Genomic DNA, 15,518 nt, shown 5'->3' with positions numbered 1-15,518 from the left:
CTCCCTTTATTTGGGATGCATTGGACTTATAGAACTCATGGTTCACATACCTTGTGTAGTGTTCTCTTGTCCTACGTGCTCTCTTGAAGATTGTTTCTACCATGTGTGAGTGGAACAATAGAGAGCAGATGGAAGGGAACATGGGCACTTCAGAGGATAGTGTTGAGCACAACATGCCGTGTGTAGTGTTCTCTTGTCCTACGTGCTCTCTTGAAGATTGTTTCTACCATATCTAGGTGGAACAATAGAGAGCAGATGAAAGGGAACATGGGCACTTGAGAGGGTAGTGTGAGTTCGTGGCCGAAATGCCTATAAACTGTGTGTAGCAGAAATGCTTATGGAACACCAGGTTATCTATTCCTGCGAGTGATTGTTTCATCTTGTTACTTGAGCCCACCTCTCTTCCAAGGTGTGTGGTCAGAGTACTAACACAAAGTGCAAGTGGTAAAGTGGACATGACGCCTAGTTGGCACAGGACTTATGTCTATGCCAAGGGTCATGTGGACCGATGCCTTATCGGCAAGAGACTAATTTGTCTCGCCCATTTACTTGGGACATGGATGATATCTGGACTTATGGGATTTGTCTCGCCCACTTATTCGAGACATGGATTTATTTATCTTTATGCCATATTAGAATCACTATCTCCCCATAAAGAGGCCAAGAGGTTCATTGTTCATCTCACCATGCATGTGGGATTGTGAGAGGGCAATTCAATGAACACTCCACCATACACATGGATTCGTGTTGCGATTGTGGAGCTCATGAGTGTTTCATTGTTTCCACACCATGCTTGTTGATCAGAGTTGGGATTGTATGGGAGAACATGGGAACTGTTGCGATTGGGAGAAAGGATTCCCAGAACCATGGAGAACCAGCTTTTCTATCACCATGGTTTGTACTCTTGAATGGCATCAGTTTGTGTGCATAGCACATGTTTCTGTGCGAGGCACTAGTTTCTTGTGCATGGCACTTATTTAAGTGTCTTAGCACCTGACCTGGTTCGTCATTTTCATTAGTATATGATTATCTCATTGATATTGGTGATTAAGACACAATTGGCTCTTGTGCCTGTGTCTAGCATATCTTCCATGGAATTCTTGCCCATTTAATTTGGGACATGATTTTGATATTGGTATTATGGAGACATATTTAGTCTCACCGATTTCTTTGAGACATGGATTCTTCAGTTATATTGGATTTTTGAGACTGTCTCACTTTGTCCAAATTAAGAAATTAGTGTGCCATTATTCTTGTGAATCATGACATTAATCATTTTCTATAAACCTATATGGCTTGAAGCTTAGAGTTGCGGACAACTTTTAAGAAACTGGGGAGGATGTCACCAGCCTGGACATTTCCCAGTATGAAAGGGCTCTGGTGGACTCCAGGATGTCTAAATATTTGGAAAGTACAAGCTTTGGGAATGGGGGATTATCCTAGAATACAAAGGACCACACTCCTAAAATTTAGGAGAGTTGCTATTTTTGGCCCGACTCCGATGGAAATTCTGTTCGCGTCATTACATCTGGAATTGAGCAGATACCAAGAGTTGGCAAAGTGCCTATGATAGAATGTCTACCAATTGGGATATTTTTAGAGATAAAGTTTATGGAAGGACCCATCTCTTAGATTGGGACATGTGGCAAGAAAGTGGACCAAAGTGAGACAAGTGGCCTGACACTTGTTAGAAAGTGGATCAAAGTGAGACAAGTGGCCTCACACTTCTCACTTCAGCTATTGTGTGGTTCTCCACTTGTCATTGTAGCCTTCTCTTGCCATTTTAGCTGATGGGAGGCCCAAATCTATAAATTGGAGCCCTCTCTCTTCATTAATGGAGACTCTCTTGCTGCACACTAGCCTCTACCACCGTTACAAGCTACCCTAATGATGGCTACTCTCTTTCTCTCTCTCTTAAAGGCTTCCCATGAAGAATACCGGCTGTTGGGGACTGATATGGAGGCTTCCATCGCGAAGAAATACTGAAGGCAAGGGTATTTAATCATTTATTATGATTTCTAGCCATTGTACTTGTTGTACCAACCTTTGTACCTGCTGTACCAGCCATTGTACTGGATGTACCAGTCCTTGTACTTGTTGTACATGATATTATTCTCCTTGGGTAATAAAATACTCCAAGGGGGGGTCGGCCCATTCCGGCCTCTATGCGGTGTCACACGTGCAAGATCCTTTTTCAGCATTTGTGGATGTTTTGTCCATCTTTTATGTTTTATGCAAAGTGATGATGGATATGTGTTAAGGCTGTGGCCATGTTTAAGTGTTTTAATATGCATTGATGGTATCAACAAGTGTGTCAAAGGCCCTAGTCTCCCGGGCACCGCCGCGAGTTACATAGCAGGTACCAGCCATTGTACTGGCTTTACCGGTTCTTGTACTTGTTGTACATGATATTATTCTCCTTGGGTAATAAAATACTCTAAGGGGGGGGGGGTCGGCCCATTCCGACCTCTATGCGGTGTCACACGTGCAAGATCCTTTTTCAGCATTTGTGGATGTTTTGTCCATCTTTTATGTTTTATGCAAAGTGATGATGGATATGTGTTAAGGCTATGGCCATGTTTAAGTGTTTAATATGCATTGATGGTATCAACAAGTGTGTCAAAGGCCCTAGTCCCCCGGGCACCGCTGCGAGTTACAGATGTACTTCATCGCCTCACATGATGCTTTTAGGACCGGGAAGAGTGCTGATGTGCTAGCAGCACAGTGGGCTAGTGGCATAGAGATCATTGGTCCAGACCTAGTTGTGGGCTTTGTTGCTGATATGGAGGCTTCAAACAAGGCAGCCGAAGCGATCATCGAGAGCATATACCCCAACATCACCGTGTCATTTTGCATGGCACATTGCTTAAATAATTTCTTGAAGGATATTGGGGACTTGCCATGGATCCGGCCTATCATCCAAGTGGGCAGCCAAATAGTGACATTTGTCACAAACCATCAGTTCCTATGCCATGAAGTCTCCAAAAAATCCAACCATCAGCTCCTCAAATACTCAGATACGAGGTTTGCCTACAACTTCTTGATGCTCCACCGATTGAAAGAGTAGTGGTGCATTGAGACAGTTGTTCATTAGTGACGAGTTCACTTCTTCACCATTGGCTTCCACTGAGACAGGAGCTCTATGCAAGGAAAAAGCAGAGAGCCCTGATTTTTGGGAAAAAGTAAAGCACATTGATGCTATGGTTCAACCTATTGTCCACTTGATGAGGCTTGTGGATGGTATGAAGCCATGCATTGGCAAGGTATATGAGGCTATGGACAACATGATAGAGAAGCAGAGGGATTTGGAGCCAGATGAGGACAGGTACGAGGAGATCCGTGCCCTATGTGTGCGTAGGTGGAACTCCTACTCCTCTCCTTTGCATGCAGCAGCCTATGTGGTGGACCCTGAGTTTCAGGGTAAAGGGCAAGAAAGTGACGCAGAGGTGAGCAAGCTATGGAGACTTGTCTTGCCTCGACTTGTGCCTAACCCAAATGTTAGGCGGAAGATCCGTGACCAGTTGTCCAAGTGTAGGAGCTTTCAGGGCTCTTATGGAGACATGGATACACACGATGATCACTTCAAAGTTGGGGGTGCTTTGTGGTGGGAAGATTTTGGTTCGGATGGACCTGAGCTTCAGCATCTAGCCATCCCATTCTCAGCTAGGCAGTGAGTTTCTCTTGCCTAGAGCAAATTTGGAGCTCATACAATCACATTGCATTGAAGAAGAGGAACCGTCTTGGGGTGGAACGGGCAAATGATCTAGTCTTTGTGAGTGCAAACTTGCGAATGCTTTGCAAGAGTGCAACTGCAAAGGCTGATGCATTTACTGAGTGGGAGATGTCTCAAGATGATGAGGAGGTGGAGGAGTAAGTGGAGAACATCTCTATGGAGCCTGTAGGCATTGCAGGGACCCATGATCGTGAGGCCAGCACTTCACATGCCCCTTGAGGCTTTTTGACATTTGTATTACTCTAGTGATAGTCTCTTTTTTGTATGCCACTTACGTGGTTAGGGCCTAGGCCTTTGCCCTTGCCTTTTGCTTTAGCCTTTGGCACCTGGGTCCTGGGTGCCCGATCTCCTTTTTTGTAACACCCATTTTTTTGCTAGTATGACTTAATATTGATGCTTTGGAAGTGTAAAGTGACTTTGTTTTAGTATTGTTAAGTTTTTTGAATGAGTTCTTACTTAAAATTGCATATTTTGTATGCCGTCCCCCCGTTCCCCGTCACAGTTCCCAAGAATCCCCGTCCCATGTTACTATTTTTAATATGCATTGATGGTATCAACAAAGGTGTCAAAGGCCCTAGTCCCCCGGGCACCACGAGTTTCATTGGTATCAAAGCATTGACTTTCTTGGAAGCAAAGGCTTTCTTTTATCCATAAGGAACAGAAAAGATCTCAACTGGGGACCACACTTACCATCATTGATGTTAAGCATGGCGAGCCGCTTCATAGCTTACGAAGCAAGAGCATGATCAGTAGACAGCTTGTTGATCTAAGGATTTATGAATTCACAAAATTTTATTTTGGAAGCATGGAGTTGGCTTTAATTGCAGGAGTTTAGCACTCTTTTTCCATATGGATATTGTGGATTATATTATCAAGCTTACATGCAAGCTATATGGAGATATCTTAAGGATATAGTGAGAAGATATTTCTTTTGGCTTCATGACCAACCTGGCAAAGAAAAGCTAAGTATACTTTAAGTTTGCAAAGTTGGTGCTTTTGCTATTTACTGTGAAGTGCTTTTGATGATCACTAACCCTTGTATAGCCATGCAAGGAGAAAGATGTTATTGTTTACCTTGAGATGGTTTCAGGGAAACATTGTTTATGGCCCCCTTTATTGGGATGGATTATGTTTTTGGCTCCCTTTATTTGGGATGCATTGGACTTATGGGCTTTCTCATGGATCGAGGATTTCTATTGGCGGCCGAAATGCCTGTAAAACTATTGGTGGCCGAAATGCCTGTAAAACTATTGGTGGCAGAAAATGTTTATGAAGCACCAGGATATCTATGCCTGCAAGTGATTCTTATCTTATGTTACATACTTGAGCCCACCTCTCCTCCAAGGTGTGTGGCCAGAGTACCAACACGGAGTGCAAGTGGTACGACGCCTGGTTGGCAAGGGACTTCTGTCTACGCCAAGGGCATGTGGACTAACACCTGGTTGGCAAGGGACTTATGTCTACACCAAGGGTCATGTGGACTGACTGCTACAGAGTACGTTTTTTTCTGAACGTTGAAAATGACATTTTTTTCTTAAACGTTGGGAATAACGGACGTTTTTGCCATACTAACGTTGCAACAGGTCGTTTTTTTCCTAACGTTGCAGGCCGTTTTTTTTCTAACGTTGCAAGCCGTTTTTTTCCTAACATTGTAGTTTGAACTTTGTGCGCTGTTTTGAGGCCACGTGTAACGTCACTCGATGTTTTCTTGAATTGGGGCTTTTACGTTTTTTAACAAGGTGCCCACATGTCACCCGCCTGTATTTGTGAGAAATCCCCAATAATCCAAAACCCTAATCAGCTTACAGAAATTTTGTATCAAGAATTTTGAAGTTGGACATGTTGTCTGACCTAGCATGGCAAACTTCATGATTGGACATGTGTTCTTTTCCAAGGAACCATAAATGGATATGCTTCCATCCCGAAGTGGGGAAGTATGATTGGACATGCTTCATAATCATGATAGACTATGCACACTTACCATTATGGAGGAGAGTATAGATGGATACTGTCACCAGCCTGGACATTTCCCAGTATGAAAGGGGTCTTGTGGACTCCAGGATGTCTAAATATTTGGAAAGTACAAGCTTTGGGAATGGGGGATTATCCTAGAATACAAAGGACCACACTCCTAAAATTTAGGAGAGTTGCTATTTTTGGCCCGACTCCGATGGAAATTCTGTTCGCGTCATTACATCTGGAATTGAGCAGATACCAAGAGTTGGCAAAGTGCCTATGACAGAATGTCTACTAGTTGGGATATTTTTAGAGAGAAAGTTTATGGAAGGACCCATCTCTTAGATTGGGACATGTGGCAAGAAAGTGGACCAAAGTGAGACAAGTGGCCTGACACTTATTAGAAAGTGACTCAAAGTGAGACAAGTGGCCTCACACTTGTCACTTCAGCTATTGTGTGGCTCTCCACTTGTCATTGTAGCCTTCTCTTGCCATTTCAGCTGATGGGAGGCCCAAATCTATAAATTGGAGCCCTCTATCTTTATTAATGGAGGCTCTCTTGCTGCACACTAGCCTCTACCACCATTGAAGGCTTCCCTAATGATGGCTACTCTCTTTCTCTCTCTCTTGAAGGCTGCTCATGAAGAATACCGGCTGTTGGGGACTGTTTTGGAGGCTTCCATCACGAAGAAATACTGAAGGCAAGGGTATTTAATCATTTATTATGATTTCTAGCCATTGTACTTGTTGTACCAGTCCTTGTACCGACTGTACCAACTTCTGTACTTGCTATACCACCCATTGTACCGGTTATACTAGATTTTGTCCTTGCTGTACCAACCATTGTACCTGCTGTACTAGTCACTGTACATGCTGTACCAGCATTTGCACTTGTTGTACCGATTGTACCAACCACTGTGCTGGCTGTACCAGCCATTGTATCGGTTGTGCCAACCATTGTACCTGCTGTACCAACCACTGTACCGCATGTACCAGCCATTGTACCTACTCTACCGATTGAATGGAGAGTTGTACTTGCTGTACCAGCTCTATTGCATGAAGACCCATGGTTTTTGGGGAAGAATCAGTACCCACACGGAGGTATATGGATTATGTTGTTGGCTCGGCATTTCTACAGCCTATGTTCCAGTTCAAATGCCTTGTGTTGGGCTGTGTTATGGCATTTGTATATGGATAATCCGGCATCTCCCGTGGGGAGAGTAAGGCCCTCAAAGCTTGTACATGATATTATTCTCCTTGGGTAATAAAATACTCCAAGGGGGCGGGATCGGCCCATTCCGGCCTCTATGTGGTGTCACATGTGCAAGCTCCATTTTCAACATTTGTGGATGTTTTGTCCAGCTTTTAAATGTTTTAATATGCATTGATGGTATCAACAAGTGTGCCAAAGACCCTAGTTCCCCGGGCACCCGCCGCGAGTTACATTGGTATCAGAGCATAGGCTTTCTTGGAAGCGGAGCCTTCCTTTTATCAATAAGGAAGAGAAAAGATCTCAAGTGGGAACCACACTCTATGGAGATTTCTTTCTTGGACGAGATTTTAGATATTGGGCTTCACAAGCAATTTCTATGGACGAATCTGTCCAAGTTTATAGAGAAGAAATCTTTGGATATCTCATGGATATGATGCTTTTATGGATAAAGTCCACCTCTTGTTGATCTAAGGATTTATAAATTCACAAAATTTTATCTTGGAAGTGTGGAGTTGGCTTTATGTGCACACGTTTAGCACTCTTTCCATATGGATATTGTGGATTATCCTAGACTCGGAGTTTGCGGATGACACTGCTGTCTATCTTCAGGGAGGTGAGGAGAACCTCCGCCGCTTCGCCTCAGCCATGGACAGGTTTTGCAGAGCTTCGGGTGCTTTGATCAACTGGCACAAGTCGTGTGGGTTGTGGGTCAGTTCTATGCCCCCCCCCCGACTTGGAGGCCAGTTGATGGTTTTCAGTGGCTGCCCCCAGCACTACAGTGCGTTACTTGGGATGCTACGTGGGCATTGACATATCTCCGGAGCAGCAGATAGCCCCCCTTCTTCTGAGCATTCGGAAGAAGCTTCTGTATTGGAGTACCGCTCGTTTATCTCTGGCTGGCCGAGTAGTTGTGGCCAACCAAGTTCTGCTTGCTACCATGTGGTACATCACTTCTTGCTGGGCCTTCTCGCAGGCGTGCATTGGCCAGGTGCAGAGGCTCATCAGGAACTTTCTTTGGTCCGGTGGCGACGGGCGGCCCGCCAGGGCCAAGGTGGCATGGGCTGTGATCACTCAGCCGAGGGAGAGAGGCGGCCTGGGCATTGTTGATCCTATTTGCCAAAGCCGAGCTTTGCTTGGCAAGTTGGTAGTTCGTGGCCTCCTGCCAGGCGCTGAGCCGTGGAAGGAGTTTCTTGTTTCCAGGATGCTCAGCCGCACTCCTTCTCTTAGCGGCCCCTGGACCCCCAGCATCAGGTGGATCTTTACACAGCAGCGATCCAGAGGAGTAGGCCTTGGCTTTGAGGAGCGTTTTGCAGCTAGCCTTCTGAGGGCCTGGGCGCATCTGAGGCCGTCACTCTTCCAGACTCCCCCGGGCACCGATGAGGAGCGCCTGAGGCAGCCATTGATCTGGAACCCCTTGATTCGACTTCCCAGCCATATGGTTGGATCGCGGCCTCACGTGTCGTGGGGCCCGTTGAGCTCCGGCCCAGCCCAGTCCCTGGACGACTGGATATGTTTTCAGCAGCTGCCTCTAGAGGCTCAGGAGAGGAGACTCAGTGGGATGAGGGGCAGAGAGTCGATGAGACAGGACATTGAGGCGGCCATCGGCGGACCCCAGTACAAGACCCTCCACCTCCACAGTGGATGGGTGTCTTTACTCGGCATGAGATCCTTCTAGCGGTCTGCGGCACAGCGGAGAGAGTCGCCCCACTCACTTTCGAGGTGGGAGAGGGTGGCCAGCTTCAGAGGACACGACTGGATTTGGATGGGCTCCAGGGTTGCATTCTTCAGAGGGTGCGGGTGGTCGGCTTTCATCAGAGACAGTGGCATGTAGACCCCTCACCGGCCTCGATAGGGGAGGACTGTTCTTGGAGATTATGGGCTTGGGACAGCAGGCCTCTTATTCGCCTTCAGTGGGATCCAGGTGAGTGGTTTTGGCGAGATCCCTACTCGGCCCCCACCAACCCAGGCATCCCCTTTTTTCAGTACACAGCGAGGCTGGGGCGGCGGATTCAGAGGCACAGGATAGCGAGCACCCCGGCGGCGGCCGAGCATTGGCGGCGACAGGGGCTCTCCCCTGCCTTTCTTAGGGACTTCTGGCAGCGCCTTTGGGCCAGCTTCCGGCCCCGGAAGGTGATGCTTTTTCTCTGGCTCACAGCGCATAGAGGACTGGCTGTGGGGGCTTGGCTAGCTTTTGGCAGACACCCAGCGTCCTGCCCTCAGTGCGGCCATGCACAGGAGTCGCAGCGGCACTGCTTATGGGATTGCCCACAGGCACAGCAGGTATGGCAGCGCGCTCTCAGGATGGTTTTTGCAGGCTCACCAGGTGAGATGCTGGTGACGTGGGGTGCGGTGGCTTGGGCCACAGACAGCGGCCCGGCCCTTGGATATGAGGACGTCCCTGGCAGTGCGACCATCCAGGTCTCTGACAGGGAGATGGCGGTGGTTCCGACGCCAGACTTCTCTTCGGTAGCCCCTCAGGAGGGGGTCGGGCACAAATGGGAGATGATCAGCAGCATGACGGCTTGGCACATATGGAGAGCCCGATGCAGGGAGGCCATTGACCGCCAGGCGACTCCACCGGCGGAGGTCATACAGGCCCTCTGGGTGGACATCATTCACACCTTGAGAGGACACTGGGGGAAACTCCAGGGCGACTCGGACCGCATGAGAGGGCGCCGCAAGGCTTTCCTCCGCACGTGGCAGCCTGGCCCTTTCCTCACCACGAGGGGCGAGGATGTCACTTGGCACTATAGGCCTCCAGTTTGGCTTTTCTCACCTCCCACATGTACTACTAGGTAGCCCCCCCCAGAGAGCGGCCAGCCACGGGGGTGGAGCTCAGGTGTTCACTGTGTTTTTATCCCTCCTTGCGAGGTGAGCTTTGTAGCCTTATGGCGTTTTCTCATTAACTAATAGAAGGATCGTTTTTCCGGAAAAAAAAAAATCTATAAATTGAAGCCCTCTCTCTTCATTAATGGAGGCTCTCTTGCTGCACACTAGCCTCTACCACCGTTACAGGCTGCCCTAATGATGGCTACTCTCTTTCTCTCTCTCTCTTGAAGGCTGCCCATGAAGAATACCGGCTGTTGGGGACTGTTTTGGAGGCTTCCATCGCGAAGAAATACTGAAGGCAAGGGTATTTAATCATTCATTATGATTTCTAGCCATTGTACTTGTTGCATCAGCATTTGTACTTGTTGTACCTGCTGTACCAACCATCGTACCGGTTATACCAACCATTGTACCTCCTGTACCAGCCACTGTACCGACTGTACCAACCACTGTACCTATTGTACTAGTCATTGTACCTGTTGTACCAACATTTATACTTGCTATACCTGCTGTACCAACCATCGTACCGATTGTACCAGCCACTGTACCTGTTGTACCAACCACTGTACTTGCTGTACCAACCATTGTACCTGTTGTACCGGCTGAATGGAGAGTTGTACTTGTTGTACCAGCTCTATTACATGAAGACCCGCGGTTTTTGGGGAAGAATCAGTACCCACACGGAGGTATATGGATTATATTGTTGGCTCGGCATTTCTACAGCCTATGTTCCGGCTTGGTAGCCTTGTGTTGGGCTATGTTATGGCATTTGTATAGGGATAATCCGGCATCTCCCGTGGGGAGAGTAAGGCCCTCAAAGCTTGTACATGATATTATTCTCCTTGGGTAATAAAATACTCCAAGGGGGGGGTCGGCCCATTCCGGCCTCTATGCGGTGTCACATGTGCAAGCTCCGTTTTCAGCATTTGTGGATGTTTTGTCCAGCTTTATGTTTTATTAAAAGTGATGATGGATATGTGTTAAGGCTGTGGCCATGTTTAAGTGTTTTAACATGCATTGATGCAACAAGTGTGTAAAAGGCCCTAGTTCCCCGGGCACCCGCCACGAGTTACAGTAGAAGTGTAGAAAATTACAGCCATAGAGCCCCCTCGAAGTTGGCACTCATTTGTGAGAAGGGAGGAGAGAGGGAGGGAGAGGTGTCCACCTACAGAAGGTAAGTGCAATGGGGTCCAAGGGGGAGGTGACACATGATTGGATACTCATTTTGGACAAAGGGATAAGGCTTGGGCACTTGGACACTAAGTTGTGACCACCTTGAGACTTCAGTGTGTGTACATAGAGTTGGTCATAATTTATAAGTGAGTTTTGGTTGACCAAAAACTTATTAGAGTTGGTCATAATTTATAAGTGAGTTTTGGTTGACCAAATCGACCAAAAACTTATTCAAGTGTGAATACACTCACTTATAAATTAGCACCAAGTCCTAAGTGACAATGTAATGCAATTTGACCAATACTTATCACCTATCCAAATGCAACATAACCATGTCAGCATAGAGTTTCACACGCACAGTTCACGGGCAGGCGTCCCCTTACCCAGAACTACACATTGGTCAGGCAAGCATGAAAACAACAAGCATATTCAATTTGCAGGCAAGCACATAAAGATGCTATGCAATGCAACATTGGTATGGAAAATCCCTGTTCATGAGACTATACCCAAGGGACATTTATGGGCAAGTATACGAGGGCTGTCGGCCAGTATATCCGAGGTTTAATCTAGTCGGCTGCAGCAAAAGTGGGATTTTTGTCCAGTTAGCTGGCCGACCAGCAGTCGGCCAGTTTATTGTGTTTTTTTCCAACCTATGTGCCTAGACCATGGGTGCAATCCACCCCCCAATTGTCCATGCTTGATGGAGACAGCTCACGGCCTTATTAGGGCAGGTCCTGGCAGTATGGGATGCCAAGGCTGACTGGTGTGGTCTGTATGGATGGAGCCTTAGCCCCTATGCTCGAGGGAGATCATGTGCTGTACAGGATCTATGATGGGGTGGGAAGCTAACCTGCGAAACCTTAATCTTGTGCTTGTCCTGTGTTTAGGTGATCTTGGAAGGATTTCGTTGCGAGAATCCCAAATTGTCACGTGAAATCCCTGGCATGTTGCAATCACTCCGTCATCTTTTTCTAACACTCACTAGTGTCAAGAGGATACTCTTCACCAGTCAATGTTTCATCAAGAATTGATGGACCAAGGGCGAGTGCTCCATCGGGAGGTGATTGATCGAAGGTCTTACTGGCAGAAGCTTTCTTTCTGAGTTTTGGTGTTGACAAGTCAAGGACGGAATGTTAGCCTTGAAGTGGACACAAATCTCAAGCCAATTAGGTTCTTGGATGAGGATGGATTGGAATTCTGTATGTTGCAACCATTCGGACACATGACAGTTGAGGACAGTGGTCTTAGCAGGGTGGGATGTGACATACCTGCAGGCAGTAAAGCGATCACAACATGGACAACAGTATGGCGCTGGGGCACCTATTTATAGGGCCCCAGGGAGCTGGTTGGCCGGTTGGAGAGAGCCAGATTGCTACCCAGCTGGACCTGCCTGGCCTGTGCGTTCACACTTGTCCATTCCGGGTGCTGTGTGCTGGCCGGCCTGGCGATCAACGTGGCTGGTCTACTGTAGACCACCTGTCACTAGACATGGGCAAGCTGCAGGCAGGCTCAACTCGGTGACGGGTGGACTAAAAAGCTGGCAGAGACAGATTCAGACAGCATAAGGGGGGTCCAGTGAGAGGGATGCAACAGAAGAAAGGCAATTCAAAGAAAAAGATGGCCAGGACCTCAGGAGGGCAATCAAAATTAGGATAGGAGGGCGGCGGGAAGGCACAATGGAGGAACAGGAGGAGTAAGTACACAAGAAAAGAAAAAGGAAAATAAGAAGGGGGCAATGGGGGGACGGAAGGGGGGAAGGGGGGAAGCAGTGGGCAGGGAGGGCCGCCTTGCTGTGGGACCAGAGAGCAGGAGGGGAAAACCAGGCCAGCAGAGATCGAAGGGTACATGTTGAAGCATACAGATGTAGCTGGAATGGGCTCAGGTGGGCGAGCAGCGTGTGCCGTCAGTTGAGAAAGCTCATAACCTCTTCTTTTTAATGATTTACAGCATTGACTTCTAGCACTCCTACCTTTTGGGGCTTCTTCTCACATCACAGTCCGCATGTCTGACACTAAAGAGCAAAGGTATTGATGCTAATACATGCACATGTGACCAAAGTTACTCTGTTTTCTTTTTTTCCTTTTTTTTTGGGGGGGGGGGATAAATCCGGTACTACAAGCAAAACGAAACCAAACGAGAAACAAGCCTAAAACCTGCAATACCTGTTGAATATCTGCGGAAAACAACTCTGGTGTTTGTCCATATGCACCTGTGGACAGTCTCAAATGTATTAATTGCAAGTCCAGAGAACCAGCAACCAATGGGGGTGCCTTGAGCTGTAGAGTGGCCTCCAGAGATCCAGATGGTGAGCCCCGATTCAGCATGTTGCTGAGTGCTGCAAAATTGTCTGTAGAGATGATACTCCGCAAAGCATCTTGGCACCGTTGCGTTATGAAAGATGCTAAGGGAGACTTTGCGCTGGCTACATGTAATTTGCTTGCATCATCCGTTGTCTTCGTTGTATCAGGTGCCACTGTTACACTAGCATTCATATTAAGTACAGCTTTCCCATGAGATTGTGCAGGAATTAATGAGCGGTCTTTCTGCACATTTTCAGGTGGATTCTATTAGAACCACCACACGACAACAAACTGTGTACTCGATTCTCAATACACATACAGCATGCAGCTGCTATAAGAAGAAGACCAACTCACCTTGCTTTGGCCAGTAAAGTCGTGCTTTGCATGATCATGATCATGGACCAGAATATTGGGACCTTCCACCCGCTTGCCCAAGGTCGCACCATCACCCATTGCCTTTATCCCTTGGGTATTTTCACAATCGATCTGCACAGGGACCGTCTGGCTGTTTGATTGTAAATGAGTGCTTGCAAGTTGACTGTTTTTAGCTGGGTTGGCAGACAAACCCATGTGCTTAGCCACTTCAACCCTTGACCTGAACCTTTCCTTGCTCGGTGAGATGAAGGTCTTACTAAGCTTACCGGAGTTACTCCGTTGTGCATCAACATGCCACCCATCTTCAAGCACCCCACCAAGACTTTCTATGTAGGTCTTGAGACTATCTAATTGTGTGGGACTTGTGGGCTGTTTTCTGGCAATGGATGAAGCATGAGGTTCCGAAGCAACTGCATGTCGTCCTGACACTTTCGCAGGCAGATGAGATGAGGTTTTTATGTTGGGCTCACCCTTCTCTTCGTGACTTTCTGATTCTTTGAGCTGCTGGAGAGACAATAGGGTGTCCACAACTCGATTGCCATGTTCATCAATTTGAGCCTTCTTGCCGAGCTCAGGGGACACCTCCAGAGGGCTTTCTTTGCTGCTGCGAGGGCGTAAAACCCTCTCTGGCTTCACCATTAGAGGGCTCTCCTCCGTCACATCAGGCATCTTCACATCCCGATCAACAGTCTGCTGCGGAACCTTGGTGTCCAACTTGTTTTTCACCAGTGTTTCTGATGTGTGTAGAGCTTCCGTATCTGCCGTACCACTAAGTCTTTGGCGCTTTTTCTTCCTATCCTCTGTCATTCTTGGCATGATCTCTCCCTCACAAGGGCCTAACCCCAAAAAAGTAGGCTTCTCTGTTGCAATCGGACTAGAAGAAGGTGGATGAGCAAAAGCCAGAAATAATACCCTAGCAGACACTTCCTAAAGAAGCATTTATAGCTTTGTAGACCAGAGAGGCAAAACCCTTGTAAACACAGAGACAAAACCAGGAGATACAAAGAAACCTAGAAAAGCAGGCATACACACAGAAAACCTTTTTAAGAAAAAGAGAGGCAGAACCTTTAAAAACAGACATACATAGAAAAAAAAAATACCCTAAAAGCAGACACACAGAGAAAAACCTGATGTTTTACAGGGCTCTAAACGTTTTGATTTTCCAAGAAACACAAAGAAGATGTAAATACCAAAACAAGCTACACTACCTGGACCGCCCAGACCTGCAAGATGGGGATTAATCCTCTGCTTTTCTCATGCATGCCGTAGCCATACGTTCTAGCTCCCCGCCGGTGCAAATGTCAGACATACGGCCGGACGAGAGTGGGTTTTTAGTAAACGCGCACATGTTCGCAGAAAAGATGGGCTTACCAGACTCTAGTTTCTAAATTTGGCCAAAAACTAATGGATTTTGCAACCTTAGGTAATAGGATATTCGTTTATTCCCTCAAAAAGATTACAAGAAAAAAAATTGTTTTAAAAATGAATCATAGTCGTAGAGGGAAATTTCAAAATCAATCTCTCTCTCTCTCTCTCTCACTCTCAGCAACCGAGAGAGTTACATTGTCCCCAAGTTCCGATGGAACAAGAAGCAACCCCTATAGCAACATAAATAGCATCTCTATCTCCATATTATCTTAAGGAAGATTTCACAAAGCTACCACTTGGCAAGAATTTGGAAGTTCGGGAAGGAGAGGAGGAGATTTGAGGAGGTTTGGGTAGAATTTGAATTTGGAGTCTCAAAATACGTGCACAACACGGGTTGCCCACTAGTTCCACACAAAATAAAGAGAAGGGAGGAGAGAGGTGGTAGTTGAATAGAGAGGAAGCCACAGTATACATCTCGGTCATCTTCATAGTAGCGCATTTCTACACACATCTCCACCTTCATTGCAAGAAAGCTTTAGAATCATAGTGGCTCCCTTCCTTGCTTGGCAAA

At 46.9% G+C, this 15,518-nt stretch overlaps 1 protein-coding gene across 5 annotated transcripts in view; it reads right to left on the bottom strand.

The window, feature by feature from the left end:
* Window positions 1–14,987, bottom strand: part of LOC147632141 (uncharacterized) — a 28,922-nt gene extending 13,935 nt beyond the window's left edge. Inside the window, exons 1-3 of one of the 5 annotated variants that reach the window (XM_086808768.1) lie at window positions 14,788–14,987; window positions 13,559–14,589; window positions 13,067–13,447 (exon numbers count right to left, since the gene is read on the bottom strand). In XM_086808768.1, the coding sequence (XP_086664894.1) occupies window positions 13,067–13,447; window positions 13,559–14,395 (1,218 nt within the window). In that variant the 5' untranslated portion in view covers window positions 14,396–14,589; window positions 14,788–14,987. The remainder of the gene's footprint in view (window positions 1–13,066; window positions 13,448–13,558; window positions 14,590–14,787) is intronic. The other 4 variants (XM_086808771.1, XM_086808772.1, XM_086808769.1 and 1 more) reach the window with 4 other exon arrangements.
* Window positions 14,988–15,518: the final 531 nt, after the last annotated feature.

This window comes from Cibotium barometz, chromosome 14, assembly GCF_041138505.1.
Source record: "Cibotium barometz isolate CiBa-2024 chromosome 14, ASM4113850v1, whole genome shotgun sequence".
Lineage (NCBI taxonomy): Eukaryota > Viridiplantae > Streptophyta > Polypodiopsida > Cyatheales > Cibotiaceae > Cibotium > Cibotium barometz.
The sequence above is the reverse complement of the archived record's forward strand: the minus strand, read 5'-3'. Positions and strand labels throughout refer to the sequence as shown.